The sequence below is a fragment of the Lathyrus oleraceus genome, chromosome 7, assembly GCF_024323335.1.
Source record: "Lathyrus oleraceus cultivar Zhongwan6 chromosome 7, CAAS_Psat_ZW6_1.0, whole genome shotgun sequence".
Lineage (NCBI taxonomy): Eukaryota > Viridiplantae > Streptophyta > Magnoliopsida > Fabales > Fabaceae > Lathyrus > Lathyrus oleraceus.
The window spans coordinates 541,505,973-541,526,982 of record NC_066585.1 but is presented as its reverse complement, the minus strand read 5'-3'; the positions used below and the strand labels follow the sequence as shown (position 1 = coordinate 541,526,982).

The following is a 21,010-nucleotide window of genomic DNA, read 5'->3' as shown; positions in this document are numbered from 1 at the left end:
TAGTATACATTGCACATGTTGTAGAAAGAGACCTAACATAAGGATAGGTTGGTAAATAAATAATTAATTCTGTTAAAAATATGAAATGAATTTTTGTAAAAGAGAATATAAAAGCAATAAGAATGTCTTAGATTTAATAAAGTTAGTACAATTTTTATTTTTGAAAATTTATACTGTAATTATTTTTTTATATCGAAAGATTTAACATAAGTAGTTTTATTTTTATTAATGGATAAGAATTTAATTTTAATTTTTCACATAAATCATCAATCATGAATCAATTTAAAGATATATTTAAGTACATCAAATTCTTAGTGTTACAATTCATACTCAAATGTTAAAAGTACAACATACTTAATGGAAAAATAACTCATTATAAAATATTATATAAAGTTCACAACAACAAAAATAAAGACAAAAGTACAAAGTAAAATATTATATATAATAATTTTTTTTCCTCTTCTAATTGTTTGGTAAGTTATTGGAAAATGTTAACCAATGATTCATGGATATTCTTTAAGTGTTTAAAATTGTAAGATTTTTTGAAAACAGGTATATTCAATGCATTAAAATTTAAAATTATTGATTTTTGTAAAAAAAATATTTCTTTATATAGTATCTTTAAAGAGTGTCCAGAAAAATGACCCTTTCTTTTAGTCAATAGGTTCTTCATCAACCATAATCGGTTATATAGGTTAGATTTGATTGACATTTTTCCTGAGTGTTTGGATAGAAATCTTTATACAAATTAGAGTTTTGCACAGCAGTATATTGTTTTATTAGGTTTTAAGCGAGTTTTCCATTCTTAGGTGATTTGTTAATTTAAAATAGACTATTATAGTGTTATCGATGGCAAGTTTTTTTTATATAATATTTATATAGTGTTAACTTATATATTTTAGTGTAAAAAAAGTTTATAAATAATTTAAATAAAAATTTAATTTAAATAGTTATTTTTAAAATATTATTTTATATATTTTATTTTATCAAAAAGAATTGAATATCAAAAATTTTAATTTTGAAATTATTTCAAATAATTTTTATAAAAATTATATTTGAAATATAACCTTTTAAAAAATTATAATTTTGACTATGATCTTCCATAATATATTTATATTATAGAATATCAAAATTAATATTTTAATTTATAAAAAAATAAATTTAAAATTTTTATCATATTTTAAAAAACAGAGAATTTATTTTTAAAATTATAGAAGAAAAAATAATTAAAAGAAACTCGTCTTATGTGTTTTATTTATTGTCTAAGAATTCGTGTAATTTTATTTTAGATCGTAAAACTTATGTAGCTATTTTCTTATCCTTTTCAATTGTCTTTAATCTTGTAGGTTTTAAGTAGAACACCATTGTCATATTAATGGTTGAGAAAAGATCAATATTAACTGTCATCTCAGCACTCCTCTATCAGCAAAATTAAATGTGTCTTTTTTACATCTTTCTGAATGGCTTTCATGAAGACAACATAGTATGCTATTATATAGTTATAAGAGTCGTGTTATTTATAGCACCTCTTGCCTTTGATTTCTTGATATTTTTTTGTTGAAGAAATTTTGTGACCAATTAATAGATATATTTGTATTTATTTATTTATAAGCAGATGATCAAATATTTTGCCCGCTTTCGTGATGTCAAAGACATACTTCATCACATTTTCTAATAAATATGAATTAGTATCATTTTCTTTAGCATACATGAAGATTTAGCACAAACAAATTTTTCCTTTAAAGATCTCAACTATTAATATATTTGTCGTAAAATTGATTAACATATTGTCATCAGAATCCTCCTTATCAATATGGAGAACAATTGTGGTCAGCAAAATCCTCCTTATCAATTGGGCATAGACACCAGTATGTCCTATCGTGTTCAGAATAAGGATTCTTATAAATTGAAATATTTATGAGCTTAGGTTGTATCTCAAAGTATCTCTTGAGGTTGAGATCCAGCAGCAGCAGATGCCCAAAAGGTATAGCCTTGGATGCAACTGGTTGGTGCCACACATTGTCTACTAGGTTTTGGAAATCTTGAAGAAATTAAACCTGGGGTAGGTAGGGGTCTCCCCGTTGTTTTTCTTTATTCGTCTTGACATCGTTTCTCGCATAAGCTCTAAATACTACTGGTGAATTACATTAGCAAGTGAATTTGCAAACCATAGTTATTCATCAATATAATCAACTCACATAGCCCTCAAATGTTGGTTTAGTGGTGAAGGTTTGGGTTCTAAGAGTGGTTTACTCTCAAAATCTGAATCCACAATTCTTGCATTTGATCAATCCATTAATAGAAGTGATTTGATTTTAAACAAGATCTCTGCTAATGGACGGTGAAATTGATAGTATGTTGTGGAATTAATCAATATAAATGAGTAAATTCTCTATGATTTTGAATTGGATTATACGAAGTTGTGGTATGTTGGAAAATATATAAAATTCATCGATGAATTGAAAATTATTATGATATAGACCATGAAATCATTTGACATATTAACAAAATACCTAAAATCGAAAGTCTTACAAAAATTTATGAAAACCGTTAAACTTTATCATTCTCTTTAATCTATCAAATGATTTTAATTTGATGTGAAATTTTATAGGATTGATCTATATGATAATAATTTAAAATGTTACTAAAAACTAAAATGAGTAAAATAAACTTGTAATAGGGGGATTTGTTGGACTAGGGAAAACCCTTATGTTGCATTAATGACTAACTTTGAATAGCAATGCATGATCTTGATTCCCTTAAATTCCGGTAGACATCACAAAGTTGTCACCATAATTGGTTCGCTTGGTCTCCCAAAGATTTTACAATGTCTTAACAAATTGTTGAGGCCTAATATCACAAGTATTATTGGTTCTAACCTATGATCATGAGTTCTCAAATTACTGCATGCATTTCTTCCATCTAATACCAGAATCTTCAGATTCTATAACATGGATCGGATTCCATAAGTTATTTAAAACTAATCCTAATGCACGGTTTGCCAATTCTTTGGTTTATAATGTCAACTTTTCTGATAAATTTCTATTTGTCAAATTCATGAGCCACTGTCACAGTTTTACAGTGGCAGCAACAGACTCAGCCACTGTTTCAGCTAGTCAGCAGAGACTGGATCATGCTGGACCAGCAGAACCTCAGCAATCCTCATAAAATAAAATGAAATGTATTGTATTATGCAGTATGATTGTCAAACAGGTAATAAGACCTATAAAAAGCTAGGCTTATGATACACTTCAAGACTGCAACTGCATCTGAATTTAAATCCATTAAACATGTGTAGGCAATAAATTTCAATATGATGAGGGAACAAATCCCAGGAAGGAATATTATAAACAAAATAGAGATTAAAAAACAGGAAACTAAAATAAAATTGCAGACCGATAGCAAAACTCTGCAAATCCTACTATTAGGCCACAAAGTTTATGTTTTAACAGTGCTCAACAAAGCAAAAGCTACCAACAAAAAATAGAAAATAAGTAATCTTTGCAAAATCAACATGAAAATAACAAGATCATAACTTATCAGACTTCTCAACAATCTGATAATCAGAGTTCAATAGACCAATTTGAGTCATCAGGTTCCGAGACTGACAAAACCACCACTAAACTCAGATAGAAATAACATCATACTACCTATCAATTCTAGCTCATTTCCCCTTTCTACAACAATCAAAGGGAACTTTACACTTGAAGTAACACTTCAAGTCTAACAAATAAAACTAAATTACACAGCAATAATGAGATCAGGTATATCACAAACAAAATGCAGAACTGTCATTAAAATAGAAATATAACTTATCAGTCTCATAATGACAACCAAATTCAAAATTTGCAAAACAGTGTATAAAAGTAGAATTTGCTATTACCAAAATTTCAAAAGTTTAGATGCGAAGAAATATTGATTGCCCCTAATAAATGATTAAACACTGCAACAGTCTAATTCATTCTCCTGATGAGCTCATTGATGTAATTCTCACGGTTTCCAGCATCACCTCCTTCAACATAGTGGTTCCTCTTTTTCTTCAATCCACCCAAAGGAGCCTTGAGCTTGAATGGCCAAAGGAAGTTGTTTGCCTCCTTGAAATGGGGTCCAACAGTCAAGATCTCATGGATAAGATCTTCAATGCAAATGATTCCGTGCTTTCCCAGTCCCTGAGTTTCATTCAAAGTCAGCCACAAGTTGTGAGTAAATTTAAATAGCAACATTTGTTTATAAAATCAAATTACTGCACCTGCTCAATGATTGAGTTGTCAGTGAGAGGAGTTCTCTGCCTGTCTAGCTTCCCATAACCTCTCTTGTAAATGAGTTCCCTAACACTCTTCAAATTAGGGTACCTAAAACAAAATTAAGAGTTTCTCGAGTGTTACATAAAAAAACATTGCCTTTGAAGATAAATGGGAATGACATTAACATACCCGTAAGTAACATATGGCTCAACCCTGTGCAACATGTTCAATGTTGCCTTGTTAACTTTCAGGAAAACACCATTAAAAACCTGTTAAGCAAAGACATAATGATCACAAACATGTTCAATACTTCATAACATAAACTTCCCCAAAGTACATCCTATTTGTTACAATTATATTACCCAACTAGGAAAAACACAACCAGGAAACTTCTACAGAGCATAACCAAAAAAGATAAAATGAAGCTGTATCAGTATCTGATGAAAACAAGTATTACCTGACGCAATCGAAATAGTTGCAAGATCTTCCTTGTTTTTGGGTCCATGGCATTAATACTGAAAAATTGAAGTTGAGTCAAAAACAACTAAGAAGACAATTTGGATAAACTGAAATCATGGAGCACAGCTTGCCCAGTAAAAAACATAATATAGCCTTTTCATTGATTAATAAAAACAGACATTTACATTAACACTGTCTTAAAAATGCTTGGTATAACTTCATTACAAACACCAGTAAACTAAAGTCATTATTAATTCTTGTAAAGAAACAGTTAACTTGTTATAACCAACTGGCATCTAATCCAATCTGAATAAACAAAAACAAAGGAAAAATACACATACCCACGAATACGAATAATGAACAAGAGTTTAGCCTCTGGATCAACATAAAATCCACCTTTGAGCTTAGCCTCACGCTTCAAACTAATCAATTCCTTTTCCTATAAACCAATCACTTAGTGAGCGAAAAATACATAAACAGCCATAACTATCACTATAAATCAGAACAATAGATTAACCAAACAAGAACACTGCAGTGACATGGATTGTACCTGTTCTTCGTACTCCTGAGAATACTGCTTAGCTCTGCTGTAGATCAGCTTACGGTTCTCAGCTCTTTTCTTCTTGGCGGCTTCAAATTCTTGGGTTTTGGCCAAAGCCCATTCTTCTGCTCTCTTCTGTTTCTTCAGAAAAGACTCTGGGGCAGTCGTCTTCACCTCTTTACTCATCTCTGTTACCAAAAAAATTGAGATTACAATGAAATTAAGACTAAAAAATAGCACGACTTTGATTGAACTATACGAATGCAATGCGAACGGTAGATCTGCGTTGGCGATTCAGAATGATGGATAAATTAGGGTTACGTACCGAGGGAGGAAATGAATCTCTCTGAAAATGCGAATTAGGGTTTCTCGGCGAGTGGAGAGATGAGTTAGCTAGGGTTTTATAGTGGCGTATTTGGCTTTTATAGTTAGATAGATTGATCGATTGGGTTGGACCCGATGACTAAAAGATTATTTATGTTTTTAACCCTTTTCATTTTAGTCCCTTGAAGAAAAAAATTAGATTTCATACCTTAATCTTAAACTTTCATCTCTTTTTTTTAATTGTAAAGATTTATAACTTTTTTCTCAAATTAACTCATCATTAAATGATTTATTTTACAAGTGAAAGGATTGCATTAAAAGGACGAGCACCGGGGATATTCAATGATGCTTGTGAGTGAAGAATCTCTATTAGTGATTGTCTCTCCTTTTCTCTCTTGCTATTTTTTCTTCACTCATGTCCTTTATCTCTTCTCTTGATCGTCATGTTTTATTTTCATTGAGTGTGAGTTTCCTGAGTTAGATGTTTGTTATCCCATACTTGTGGTCTTCCCAGTTGTCCGCTTTCTCTATTTTCCTACTTCTGGTTGATGGTGTTAGGTTCCTCTATGTTGTCTTTTTAATTGACATCCCAATGTCAACTTCTGACTTTTACCTAGAACTTGTTGGTGGAGGATACGGGGATCGAATGGTCTAAAAAGGGGGTTGAATAAATCGTTCCCCTAAAATCATTTTCAAAAACATTTTCTTTTACAAAATCAGAGTTTTATTAATAAATGTGCATATTACAAGCTTTGAGGTAAATTGTTGATATCATTGAAGTAGGTTACAAACAAAAGTGAATGATAGTGGCAGTTTTATAAAACATATGATTAAATCGATATTACAATTAACTCGGATTATTAATAATCACAACAATTGAGAAAGGTGAAGTTGCTTAAACAAGCAATTTAACAATTATCATAATTTTATTTCAACGCATAACTCAAATTGAATTTGATTAATCGAATGGTCAATTTAACAATAAGAGTTCATACAATAATAATCACAAGAGAGAATATTCAAATGAGTAGATATATCATAAACCTACATTTTAATCATGAATCATAACAACATATTATTCTATGAAATCGATAAAATTTAAGCATGCAAACTATACAAAAAAAATCAAAGAGAGGGGGGGAAGAGAATAGTACACTAGATTTATAGTGGTTCGACTATATTGCCTCGCGGGAGCTTAATCCTTTATTCAATGGTTTCCTATTGAAAATTATTTTCTTCCACTATAAATTAACACGAGAATTGTTTACATAAATTATATAATACAAGATACTCCTGAAAATAGCTAGTCTTTTTATCTTGATCCTCTCTTGTTGTATTCGGTGTATGTGTTGCGGATCTTGTAAGATCCAACTGATTTCGACTTAAAATCTTCAAAAATCGATAATTTTGCCAAGTCTTTGTTCTGCAATAATTTTTACTTGGTCCTAATGGTCCCTTGAACATTGGCTTGTCTGAAGATCACAGAAAGTCTGACTTCGTTTGTAGGCTTCCACACAGCTCTATCGGAGTAACCAAGAAAAAAAACTTCTTCTTATTCATGTTGGATTCTCAAACTCCAGCAGCACCACACAACCTGAATCTTGATTTGCAGCTCAAGAACTTCACAAACATCAACAAATAATGTACCTCTTCTATGATAGATCTCATATTCTATAAGAATTGAGAAGCAAGTGGTGTTAATCTTGATAGAGGTTAAGGATGAGTTAATATGTAAAACATAGATGTAAAAAAATGTTCTTTGGAAGTGGAATTCCATGTGTTTTAGAAAGACTTTAAAAGTTATGATTATCATAATAATAATTATTATATCTCAGTTATGAGGGAGAAAGGAAATGATTTATATAGGTGCTTGCGAGTATGCACAAAAATGAGTGAAAAAATGATGATTGATTCGAGTCATAAGCACATGTATGATTTGATTTAAGTGACAAAGTAATTTGGATCAAGATCTTAAATGTATGAGAAAATCATTTAGCCATAATTTAAGTCAATGCAAAATTGTGATTCGACTCAAGCACAGTTTGATTCGAGTAAAGGCAAACTTGTGATTCCATTCAAATCAAGGTAGTGGCCAACCAGAATTACATGATTCGACTAATGCACAACTTGTGTTTTGAGTCACATGGTTCCATGATTCAAATCATGTACAACCTGTGATTCGACTCACAAAATCATTGACTCACCCATGCTCCTTCTAATTTGGCGCACGGGGTGTGTAATTCGAATCACACACCTAAAATCTCATTTTTTGCAGTTTTAAAGGTGCTTTGAGATTATAATAATGTCATGACTTGAACCAATCTCTAATATGGTCCTTGATCCAAAAACTCTATCGTTGGAACAAGATTGTTCATATCCATTGGGTTTTTATGATAACAAAGTACTTAAAGAACAAATGGGCATACTAACATATGTTCGAGTGTGCGTTATCGCATCCTGCGAAAAATCAACCGGCGAGGCTCGAAAATAAAACACACACAGAGCCGCCACTGCGCGTTATTTATCCCAAGATAGGGAAAGGAAACGCTCAGAGAAACCTGGAAAGGAAATGGTCTCGCGACCAAAGAGAAAGGGTAAGGGAGTCGGTTACGCAAGGGGAAGGTATTAGCACCCCTCACGTCCTAGGTACTCCTAGGGATCCACGTTCTAAGATAAAGAAAAGGTTGCTAAACATCACACACACACACGGGGAACGCAGGTGTGGTTAAGAGAAGGGAGCTCGATAAGGTATCGCACCTTAGGCCTACATATCTTGTCTGGAACAAGAATCAGAGCCACTGTAGTTCGGCTTACGCACGCCAAACAATACAAAACATACAAACAAGCAAGGGTGGCAAACATGGAGCCCGACAACCACTTGATGGAATTATGTCGGCATCCGAACCAAAGCATGCACAAAACGGCAAACGTGGAGCCCTACAGCCAATTACTGGACTTACGTCGGCATCCAAGCCAAAACACAATCAGATAACAAGTAAACACACGCAAAAAAAAGAAAAAGGTTGCCCGGAGTGGTCTCGCACGACCACCTGCCTACATACCTCGTCTGGAACGAGGATCAGGGCGATGTAGTTCCCCTGAAAGGGACTGAATTGCTAACCAGAAACCGGGGAAAGACACACTACTAGGGAGCTGGACTCGAGCCTAGTGTTGTCATGCATCGTTTACCCTAAGTTCGGTTTTCTATCCTACTTGCATAAGCAAACTATTCCTATCCAGGAAAGAAGCCAGCACACAAGCATACAAAATAGTTCAAGCATACATCAAATGAGAACAAGCATCTCAAACAGATATCCACACAGCACGCACTATAACCAAACAAGTGGCTCACACAATAGGTTTGACTGCCGAAGCGAGTCGTCTGTACGGGCTGGGTTTGCTCTTAACCTTGCCATTACGAGGCTAAGGTGAAGCAGATGAGAGGTGAAGTGAGGATCAGACCTCACAGCTCTTATCCCTAACCAGGGAGAGCTTCTGACAAATGAGCATGGGTCCAGAATAGGGGAACCCTTCTATACTCGAAGACTCTGACACAACAGATCTTGGGCTTTTGATCTCAATGCTACAACCATGTAATGGGAGCAAGGAGAAGACTCACAGAATAGTGGGGGATAGATTGCTTATCCCTAACTTCCACCAATTGCCTTGATTAAGGACTTTACCTGCTTAGGCACAAAATTAAACAATCACAATCATCGCCTCTTAAGGAGGACTTCAGACATTTATTTGCCCGGCCCGGTAACAGCCGGGTCTCCAGACTACATGAAGTCAAGAGGACCTACCTCAATGCAAGTTGCTTAAGCAAAGCAAAGCAAAAGTTCACAAGGAACTGAGCAACTAAAAGTACCTGGAAACAGTCAAACACAGTTAGTACTCAGACAGACAAAACTAAACAGCAAGTATCAACCAATTAATCTATACAGATCAATGCACAACAAAGCAAGCTCAAAGCTCAATCCCAAACTTCACAACCTACAAAACAATGTTATGTTAGTGTACAAACATCAAACAACATCAATTGCATTTAACTTGATTCATTCTCCATGTGCATTATGCTTTTGATCCTGAAAAATCAAGCAAATATTAGCAACAAGACCACTAGGCTAAGCCTAGGGTCCAAAGGCAAGAAAAATTCCTAAACAGCAAGGTATCTCTAACCAAAGTCAAATTAATGTCAAACAAGAGCAAACACCATTAGTCTCATGTTTATATCATTCATCATGTTCATGTTATGCACAAAACAATCCAAACTAGTTCAAATGAAGCACCAAACATGCAAACAGAACTATTGCATTCAAATCCACATCAAAACAAAATCCAAAAAATCTCAAATAAATTACACCTAAACAGGACCTAATCCAGGTCTAGCACACCAAATTTCAGCTTAATTGGGCAAAGGTAACTATGTCAATGAAAATCAACAAAAACAGACACAATTATAGGCTCCAAATCACAACATCAACACATACATCCACTTCAAAAATTCATAACTCAATGAAAACAAAAAATAAATGGATGAGACCAAAACAGGGATGTCACACAATGTGTCTATTACAAGCATGCCAAATTTCATGATTATCCAATACCATATGAGCATTTCACAAAAGATTTGCCAACCTATGTCACATGAACTTGCAATTTCAACCACCAGAGATGAAAAATACCAAACAATTTGAAAATGCAATGTAAAATTCCACAAAAATTCATATAGCATCTTAACATGTTAATCAACCTTCATGCAAAATTTCATGTCATTCCAACAAGTATAGACCAATCAGAAAAATCCAGCAAATTGACATAATGAGGTGTGACACAAATTGTCACACCTAAGTTCCAAAATTCATAACTCAATGATCAGGTATCAAAAACTCATGAAATTTACATGGAAATGAGCATCAATCAGTCAAGAATCATCACAAAAAATTTCAAGAATTTATTTTACATTATGAGCATTTCATGAATCAAATGGTACAAGGTATCAAAAAATCATACATGTGAAACAAACCTAGGTCAAATGATATTTTTACCATGCACAACTTTGACCAATAGGTCAAAAAAATTCTACACTCAACAACAAAGTCAACACAAAAATTTCCACATTTTTCTGAATTTTCTACAATTTTTTATGAATTTTTTTAATGTGTTAATGATTTTTTTGTGAATTAAACAAATTAATTAAAACATTCAGTGGCATTTTTGTAAATAAAACTGGCGGGAGAGGGAAACACGATTTTCAAATATTCAAACAGAAAAATGGATCAAACAAGGTTCTATCGTCATCTTTAACCAAATATTTTCCAGAATCCAAAAAATCGAAGAACAACAAATCATCATGGAAATGAACAAATAGATAGTCATTCGAACCGTCTAAACATGAGGAACACGAATATGAACCTATTTTAACCTAATAATTCCTATATCATGCGAATCGATCGGTCTAGGGTTTTGGATCGAAACTTCATTTCCAGATTTCTCCTCCTATAGTTAACCATTTGCTAAACTACAACCATCACCGTAATCTACAAAGCACGATCTATAAAACGCATATGAACTTTAAGCATTTCGTGCAATTCGATTTTTCACCAACCTGGAAATGGCAGCAGTGAGATCAGTGTTCTTCGAGCTTTTCTTCCTCAAACAGATGCGCTATGACCTTGTGGAAATGAGATGCTATGCTCAGCTGCACTCGATTTTGCTCCTAGTGCTCCAAATCACAATTCACCATTGTTGAGGTTGTTATAAACAGTCACGATCCAAGCCTTTTCCACCTTCAATCTCCACAAACAGATGATCACGAGGATAGAAGAAGTCCAATGCAAAAGGAATTATGAAGATTGATTGAGATTTGGTGAAGTTTGATGGATTTTGGTTTTTTGGATTGTTCTTGGAGAATTGAGAATTGGAGAGGTTTTGAGATCCAATCTTGGGATGAATGAATTTCTGTTATGCTTAGAGAGTGATTAAGAATATATATGTGTGTTTAAACCAAGCTTAATCATGTCATTAACCAAAATGCAATTGTTAAGTGAAATGGTTAACTTTCAAAGTGAGGGCAAAAATGGAATTTCCATAGGACAGCTCATGCCACCTCAATGACAGCTCACACACCTTCCAAATGCCATGTGTGAGCTGTAGAAACTTGTCTCACCCTCATTGGTTGTGTAATGCTCAATTTCACCTTGTATTTGCCTTTTGTCCATTTTACAACTTCCATTTTTCAAGCCAATTCTCAAATTATGAAGCCTAGCCATGAAATGATGATTCCAACACATTTCAAATGCCATTCATGAGGTGTAGCAAAAATCCCCACTCAAAAATTCCAATTATTTTGCAAGTTGGACAATTTTGCCCCTGGTCCATTTTAACTGTCCAGTTGAAAATTGACTTTTTGCATTGACCACTTTTGGAAAAATCCAATTATGCACCATGAAAGTACATGTCAAATGGAGTTTGTGCATATAAAGAACTTGCAATTTGGACAAACCATGTGGAAATTATGGCCTCCTGATTATGGGTCATTTTTGAATTTCACTGAGCCCTAATTTTCCAACCACACATGGGAATTTCAAGTTCTTGGACTTTTTGGAAAGGTGAGAACAAGATCTGCAACTTTCATGTTGAACAATTTTTCATTTGAAGCTTCCTTGGACACGTGGCTTTGAGGTCCAAAACTTTCCATTTTTGGAAACTTCAATTACAAGTCACTTTCTATTTCTGGCAGTTTTTGTTCTGACTTGCTTTTCTTCATTTTTAAGCTTTGAAATGTCAAATAACACTTGTTCCAACATGAATAAAGTGTATCCAACTCATTTCCACCTCCAAATCCATCAGATCATGTACAGTTGACCACAGTTGACTTTTTCAGCTGATAGATGAAATTGGCAATGCATAGATCAATCTGAGCTCCAATCTCCAACTGAAATAGCTCAAGGGTGAAACCCTAGCCTCAATTAACACGATATAATCATAGAATGAACCCCACAACCATCATAAACCTCATCTCCTGATCATGCCCTGACTGGCCCAATACAACTGATTAGGGTTGACCAGTGGTCAAAACCCTAATCTCAAGGAATGAGCTTCAATCTTCTGATGACATCCAACCATGATGATGATGACGTATCATTGCAATCAAGATAAAGACCAACATCCATTGAGAATCATGAAACCTTAATTCACAGTCCAATCCTCAGATGGCCAATGATCAGTCAACAAATCCTAGGCTTGCACTTTGACTTTCTTATCCTCTGATCAAAACTTGAGAGGATAGCTTGCACAATGTAACCACATGATATGCAATATGAAATGCCTAATGACCTAAAAAATGTAATGCAATATATTAATGCTAGTCCCAAGAGAGGAGGGCAAATTTTGAGGTGTTACATGCGTGATCATAAGCATATAATTAATCACGATTAAAAACATATGTGGATAAGCAATATAAGCCTGATTCTAATTGATCAGAATCTGATGACTCTAAATAAGTTCATCAGCCTCTTATGGTTCAGACTCTGGTCTCTTGTCCCAGCCTCTGGTGACAGCTCAGACTCTGATTGTTTGAAGAGCCTCTGATTGATACATTGTGCTAAAGTAGACTAGTCTTTTCAAAGCCATAGAGTTCTGGACAAAGTCAATTACGGTTTCGATTTGCAAGGCTCAAGGAATGGTGATGTGACCTCATCAACTTGTTCTATCTTTTGGTAGATACCTAGTACTTTGAAAGGTGATGTGAATAATGCCATTATTCAATTGACAAAGCTTCAAACCAGATGCATTCTCCAACATCTCTCTTGGTATGCTTTTTCACTAAGTTTGATCTTTTATGTTCAAACCCTCCAACGACTCTTTCTCTACCTCTATAAAAGGAATCTGGAGATTTGAAGGAAGGTGTACAATAATGCAATACAATATCTGTAGTATAACTCTGAGCTTTCCTTTGTAATTGTTATTGTATAAGACCTTAAGATTTATTATCTTTGTATATCTTATAAATCTTAAGAGATTAAAAACCTTTGTGGTTATTGCACAACTACTATACTTCTGATTGTGTATATAGGTATAGTGGTTACCATTTTTACTAAACTATTTGTTTAAAGTATAGGAAGTGTTTTGTTTGTGTACTTGAGCAAGGAAGTCTCTTGTTTGTGTACTTGAGCAGTGAAGTCTCTTTCTAAGTTGATTGAGCAGAGGTATATTGCAAGGTTGCTTAAGCAAAAGTCTCTTTCTATGTTGATTGAGCATTAAAGTCTCTTGCATGTGTGATTGAGCAGTTTGTAACTTGTCTCATTATAGTGAAAAGCTCTTGTTAAGGCAAGGGGATTGGACTACTCTTAGTTGAGGAGAGGAATCAGGATAACCTTTGTGTGTTGTTAGCATTTACTTCTGATCACTTTATTTTCGATGTTATCACTTGTTCTGATATCAGACCCTGAATGTGGTTCAGATTCTGAAGTTCAAATATCATAAGTGAAATGGTTTTTTGACATACACGATTCCTCCCCCCCCCCCCCATCTTGTATATTTTTCTCACATTCACTGACTAATTGACTTAAAGCATATTGCTTACACTAAAAAACAAACATTTTGATTTATGCATGCAAAATACAATTTAAGGTAAAAAATTTATTTAAAAAGCATTGCACTCGATTCTAATATATTTTCAAAGATCTAACTTATAGGAGATTCAATTACAAAGGTGATAAATGATAAACGATAATAAACGAGACAAACAACAAAACCAAAGCTCTATATGGCATGGCAACTTTAGTCTCCCTTTTTTCGATGCTTGGCAAACTTGCATTGTAATTTGAGTTGACATGAGCATTAAGTAAGGCACAATCAAGGTTTCCCTTTGTGCTCCCCCTGAAACATTGCACCATATCAAATTTTCATAAAATGCATAAATCAAATCATTACTCACATTATAACTTCTCCCCATTTGACAATATCAAAAAGTGGTAGAAGCTAATGAGCCTAAACGCAAAATAACTAGCAACCAAATAAATAATCCAGAGAAATTAAAGCTAAACATAACTAGAGAAGAGTATACAACAAAGAGAATGATATATCACATATACACGAAGATAAAACATGTCAAATGCAACAAATATACAGACGACATGAAACATTCAGCAGCCAAACACAATGGTTAATACGTATAGAAAAACATATTAGGAGAATGATAAATAGTGCATGAATATAATAATAACAAAAAATATCAACATGCGCATAATCAAAGGATTTACTTGACAATATTTCAAATTCAAGAACATGAAGGCAAAATTGTTGAAACAAGATGAAGAAAACAATTTTGATGCAGATAAAAACAAGTAATGGATGATCAAAAAGAAAATAGTATGACATGAACACAATCAAATGATATGAATGAAAGAAAATGAGAGACTTTCGCAAAAAAAAAAGGTTTAATGATGAAATGAAATGAATGAATGAAAACTGATGAACATGCTAAAAGTCTAAATTAAAAGTTATGATTTGAATAAGGTATACATGTAATTTGAACCAAGAAACAAAAATCTTAAAAATTTAAATGCATGAAAAACAAATTTTATGAAATTGCAAAAATGGCAACTAAGATTTTTAAATGACAAAACTAATATGCTAAAAGGGTTAATGCCAAATGAAAAATAGTTTAAATAATGCATGGATGAATGAATAATTAAAGATATATTACATACACCAAATATATCGAACAAAAAATTATCAATAAATAATAAGATATGCTAATAAAAGATGAAGGAGAGTGGAACAGTCATACCAATTTGATGATTTCGACTATAAATTGCTACACAAGTAATGGTTGGTACATATACTTAAGAAAAATCATAATACAATCAAAACAAAATAAAATTGATACATCTTCCTTTGCACGCCTGGAGAGAAATTCTCAGACACTTTTTAACAAGATATCAAATAAAATGGAATGATACATGTTTTAGTCATCTTTGCTTATGTATTCCTGTCCATCAATGATTAATTACTTCGATGCACGAACTGATGCGTCGACAAGCTTGGATAACTTATTCAACATTCGATAGTAATTTAGCTCACTCAAAAAACTGATTACTCAGAGTCTTCTCATATGCTAGTTGAACATATTAACATCTTCATAGAAACTATCTTCATTTTCCTTCACGATGACCTTAGAATAGCATATCTTTAAGTTGATGCTTCTAATTTCTTCTAACAATCCATTTTTATTTCCTTTTGATTATATTCATATGTTTTAGGCTTCATGATAAACCATATTTCCAAACATAATTTAAATATTTAAAGTCTTCAAGTCATGTGGCTAGGTTATCATTCCTACACAAAAACTTTAACACTTTGTCAGTCCAATCCTGGTTAGATAAAGTCACATTGAAATTTTAATTGATGATTATATAAACGATTAACATAATGATATTAGATTGATTCACATGACTCAAAGTCATTTGATCAACTGATATTAAGTAAGCAACATGATATATATTTAATCGTATAGATTATGCTATTTGAATATGAGAGCTCTATTGAACACACCATTGGTCGTTCTAACCCATATCCTCAAATTTTGAGGTTGTAATACTTGGTCAAAAGATCGATTATAATACCATATGTTGATGAAGGATATATGGATAGAATGGTCCAGAGGGGGGTGAATAGATCGTCCCCCTAAAACCATTTTCAAAAAGATTTCCATTTACAAAATCAGAGTTTTGCCAACATATGCACATATTACAAGCTTTGAGGCTAATTGTTGATATCATGTAAACAAATTACAAATAGAAGAAAAAGATATCAGCGATTTTATAAAACATACGATTAAATGGACATTACAATTAACTCATATTATCAATAATCACAACAACTGAGAAAGGCGAAGTTACTTAAACAAGCAATTCAACAGTGATCATAATTTAATCACACACAACTCAAATTGAATTTGATTAATCAAATGATTAATCTAACAACAAAAGTTCATATAACAATAATCTCAAAAAAGAATATTCAAATGACTTGATCTATCACATACCTAAACTTTAATCACGAAATCATAATAAGTAGATAAATCCTAACAATATATTATTCTATGAAAGCGACACAAACTTAAGCATCCAAACTATATAAAAAAATAAAGAGAGATAGGGAAGGAGAATAGTACACTAGATTTATAGTGGTTCAACTTTATTGCCTTGCAGAAGCTTAATTCATTATTCAATGGTTTTCCAATGAAAATTGTTTTCTTCCATAATAAAATAATATGGCAATTGATTAGAGAAATTATACAACAAACTGATACATGATACTTCTAAAAATATATAGTCTTCTTATCTTGATCATATCTGGTTGTATACAACGTCAACTTTGTCGATCTTGCAATATGCACCTGATATCGACTTAAGTCTTCCAAAATCAATAATTTTGTGAAGCCTCCGTTATATGGAAATCTTTAATCGGTTCTACCAATCTTTTGAACATTGGTTTGTCTAAAGAACGCAACAACTTTGACTTTGTTTGTAGGATTTCTCACAAAACTCTACCGAAATAACTTGGAGAAAATACTTCCTTTTCCTACTTGATTACTAAACTCCAACAACACATGAATTTTGACATGCAATTCAAGAACTTTAAAAACATCACAAAGAATGAACCTCATATATAATAGATCTCACATTCTATAAAAATTGAGAAACAATTGGTGTTAATCTTGCTAGAGGTCGAGGATAAGTTCACGTTCATAAGATAGATGTGAAAATGTGTTTTTTGAAAGTGGGTTCATGTTTTTAAAAAGAATTTCAAAGTTATGATGATCATCACAATAACCATTGAATCTCAATGGTGAGGGAGCGAGGAAATTGTTTATATAGGTGTTATAGATTATGCACACAAAAAAAGTGAAAAAATGATGATTGATTCGAGTCATGAGCACGTGTATAATTTGAGTCAAGTGACAAAGTAAGTTAGATCAATATCTAAAACATATGAGAACACCCATTTATCCATGATTCGAGTTAAGGCAATGTTGTGATTCAACTCAAAGTAAGGCAGTTGCAAAGCATAATTTCATGATTTAACTTATGAACAAATTATGATTTGAGTCAGGGGGTTCCATGATTCAAATCATGTACAACTTGTGATTCGACTCACTGAATCACTCTTTCACCCATGTTCCTTCTAATTCGACTCAAAGGGTGTATGATTTGAATCACACACCTTAAGTATAAGTTTTGCAGTTTTAAAGGTGCTTTGAGATTCTAATAATGTAATGAGTTGAATGAATCTCAAATATGGTTCTTGAACAAAAAACTTGACTAATTGACTTAAAGCATATTGCTTACACTAAAAAACAAGTATTTTGATTCATGCATGCAAAACGTGACTTAATGCAAAACACATTAAAAAGCATTATACTCAATTCTAATTTATTTGCAAATATATAACTTATAGGAGAAACAATTACAAAAATGACAAATGATAAACAATAACAAATGAGACAAGAAACAAAATTAAAGCCCTAGAAGGCAGAGTAACTTCATAATCCACCTTCATCATTTTACTCATCCTTTTATTATGTCTTCATGGATCATATCAGAACCAATACTGATCCCAAGATATTCTAAGATTCCAAGAACATGCATTGATAATAAATGCAAACCAAAAATCAAGAAACAAGTTAATATGGGAAACATTGTTATTTTGCATAACAAAATCAACCAAAATAGTAATGAGTATTAATTACATTACATGATTTTTATGAGTATTTGCGATGAACTCAATGTAATTACAAGTTAAATATAAGCTAAATATGAATAAATATGAATAAAGTGAAGAAGTGTAAGAAAAAGAGCAAAGCCAAAAAGTCAGGAAGAAATCATGAAGAAACGAGTATTTTTCAGCACAATGTACATCTTGACGTCTATCTAGTAAATTGATCATATATGGAGTTCCGTAAATTATTTTGAGATGTTTTTTTTTTGCAAAATGAAGCTAAAAATGAATATCTGTCTTTTGGAATAATCATGCGTGCAATGGTCAGTATCATGCACGCGATGCAACATGTACGAAATCTTGTGCGTGATGGAATAATCACATGCATGGTGGTACTTGTTTGGGCCTTTTTCTGACCAGTTCTAACTGCTTTTAAAAGGGAAATTTGGTACTTTTTCAAGGGTTACTAATTCCTACACAAAAAGTACGAGTTTATAACACCAAAAGTGATTTCTAAGAGCATTTGAAGCTATTGAAGGTCAATCCTTTAAGGGGTCTCTTATGCAAACCTTGTTAATTGATTTTGGTATTGTAATTTGAATTATGAGTAGCTAAGTCTCTTTAGGCTAGGTTGTGTTTGACGAACCTTTTTGATATTGTTAGGACATATGTTTGATTTGATATTTCATGAGTAATTTAATTTATAATTTTATTCAATTGAACATTATTCTTAAAGCTTTTTATGTGAGATACTATTTTAATATGATTTTGGGGACATAGGGAATACTGACCATTAGTCTATGTGTTAGACATAGGGCAATTGTTGTGTTTACGCTGGTCGAATAGGGATAGGAGACCCCGATTGATGGCTTAGGAATTAATGCTCTGTTGCATTGCGTAATCATGCTTACGTTGGTGGACCAGGGATAGAAAACTATGAGTAGTGATTAGTAAGTTATATCGCAAGGGATTGGTTATATCGGTTTTTTTAATTCGCCGTAGGGATTCTATACACAACCTGTTTGATTTCTTCTCATTGTAAGAATTATTTTATTTTATTTTCACATCCAAACTCGACCCCCCCCCCCCCAATTTACTAATTTTTATGCATTGCACAATTTTGTCTTGTTAAATAATAGTCCTTATGAATTCGATCTTATTTTATTATTGCATCATTATCAGCACATTTGTCGATAAGTCATAAAGTACCGACAAGATCATATCACAACAAATAATGACAATCAAGAAACTACCATGGAACCATAATTTTTTGTCTACGAAGAAGAATAAATTTAGGATATCAAGGATACTGCAACAGGGGTTATATCAGGAAAGTTTATCATTGAAAAATCCTATTCACATAAGTTTAATCTAAGTTGTACTATGCAACACATGGTACAACCCTCAAAACATGTTTGTCAAAGAAGACCATACCAAAATTTTGAAAGTAAGTCTATGAATATTTAGGAACTTTTGGTTTATCTTGCAAGAATGGAATGGTAAAGATACTTTAAATTCCATGGATTTTCCCAATGCTCTTATATGGGGTTTACCCATCAATGAAAAAATTCCACAAATAGGTCTAAAACCAGGGGAAAAGCTTGGGGAAGTTTGTGAAGCAAATGTGTTTGAAAAGTCGGATCGAACTATAATAGTGAAAGTTAAGGTGAGTCTTATCATCCACATGCTAATAAAATTTAAATATACATTAGAAGCAAGGTTACCCATATTTTGTTTTAAATTTAGGCTAATGGGACACATCTATGAGCATTTAAATAATTCTACAAACCATGAACATGGAATTACTGAAATAAATCCCTTGGGTCCATGGTTAAAGACTAATCAACTAGGTCAGAGGCAAATTCAACAAACAGATGAACTTTATAACAGTTACTTTATGAAAGCCTAGTATCATCCAGTACAACAAAATCCCAAAGGCCATGTTAAACCAACTAGTTGATATATTAATAAAAGGAAAGGGATGTTGCAGAAGACAATTTTGAAGAAAAAAAAACATAAACAACAAAATAAGAAGGATACTGGAGATAAAAGATATAACTGGATCCAATGGCCTAGAAACAACAACAGGATTGACAAGCTTTCATAGAAAGGTTGTCAGTGATATATGAGGATCTTATCATGGAACTATTGTGGGTTAGGTAACCCCTAGACAATTAGAGCTATATACTATAATATTTCTTCTAAATTTCCTAATATTTCATTCTTATTTGAAACTAAAAAGTGTGTTAATGATAAAGCCTATGATAGAATTAAGGATGTTGGCATCTTAAACAATGACCATGTTGTTAATTGTAGCACTAGGGGAGGGTAAAGTTGGTTGTTTGGCTTTATTTTGGGAAAATGATGTAAATTTACATGTTTTGGATTCAAATAAGAACTACGTTGATTTTTATTTCGTGGCTAACAATAATATTGATAATAATGACTATATTTGGAGAGGGACGACTATCTATGGTTGTCCTAAAAAAGAGAAAAAAAATCCTCACTTGTAATCTCATTAATAATCTCACCCAAAGATATAGTTATGATAAGTGCATCATGTTTTGAGATGTGAATGTTATAACTTGTTCCGTTCGGAAACCAAAAATGGATGTTCCATCTTCATGAAGGAATCATAAACAATGAAAGTTGGATAACTTTTGATCTTGAACGGTGGCTCTGATCTCATTTACAGCGGCGCGGGTGCACCTGC

The 21,010-nt window shown here is 32.8% G+C and overlaps 1 protein-coding gene across 1 annotated transcript; it reads right to left on the bottom strand.

Annotated features, from left to right (window-relative positions):
- Positions 1 to 3,767: 3,767 nt before the first annotated feature.
- Positions 3,768 to 5,738, bottom strand: LOC127107197 (60S ribosomal protein L7-4). Its single transcript, XM_051044487.1, has 7 exons — positions 5,570 to 5,738; positions 5,254 to 5,432; positions 5,045 to 5,142; positions 4,702 to 4,759; positions 4,434 to 4,513; positions 4,250 to 4,352; positions 3,768 to 4,169 (listed from the first exon to the last, which is right to left on the bottom strand). Exons 2-7 carry the CDS (start codon positions 5,428 to 5,430, stop codon positions 3,954 to 3,956), a joined length of 732 nt encoding a protein of 243 aa, XP_050900444.1. The 5' UTR covers positions 5,431 to 5,432; positions 5,570 to 5,738; the 3' UTR covers positions 3,768 to 3,953.
- Positions 5,739 to 21,010: the final 15,272 nt, after the last annotated feature.

Coding starts and splice junctions, on each gene's coding strand:
- LOC127107197 (XM_051044487.1), bottom strand. CDS start 5,430: ATGAGTAAAGAGGTGAAGACGACTGCCCCAGAGTCTTTTCTGAAGAAA. Junction 4,514..4,701: donor AACTATTTCGATTGCGTCAG/GTAATACTTGTT, acceptor TTTGCTTAACAG/GTTTTTAATGGTGTTTTCCT. Junction 4,170..4,249: donor ACAACTCAATCATTGAGCAG/GTGCAGTAATTT, acceptor AATGAAACTCAG/GGACTGGGAAAGCACGGAAT.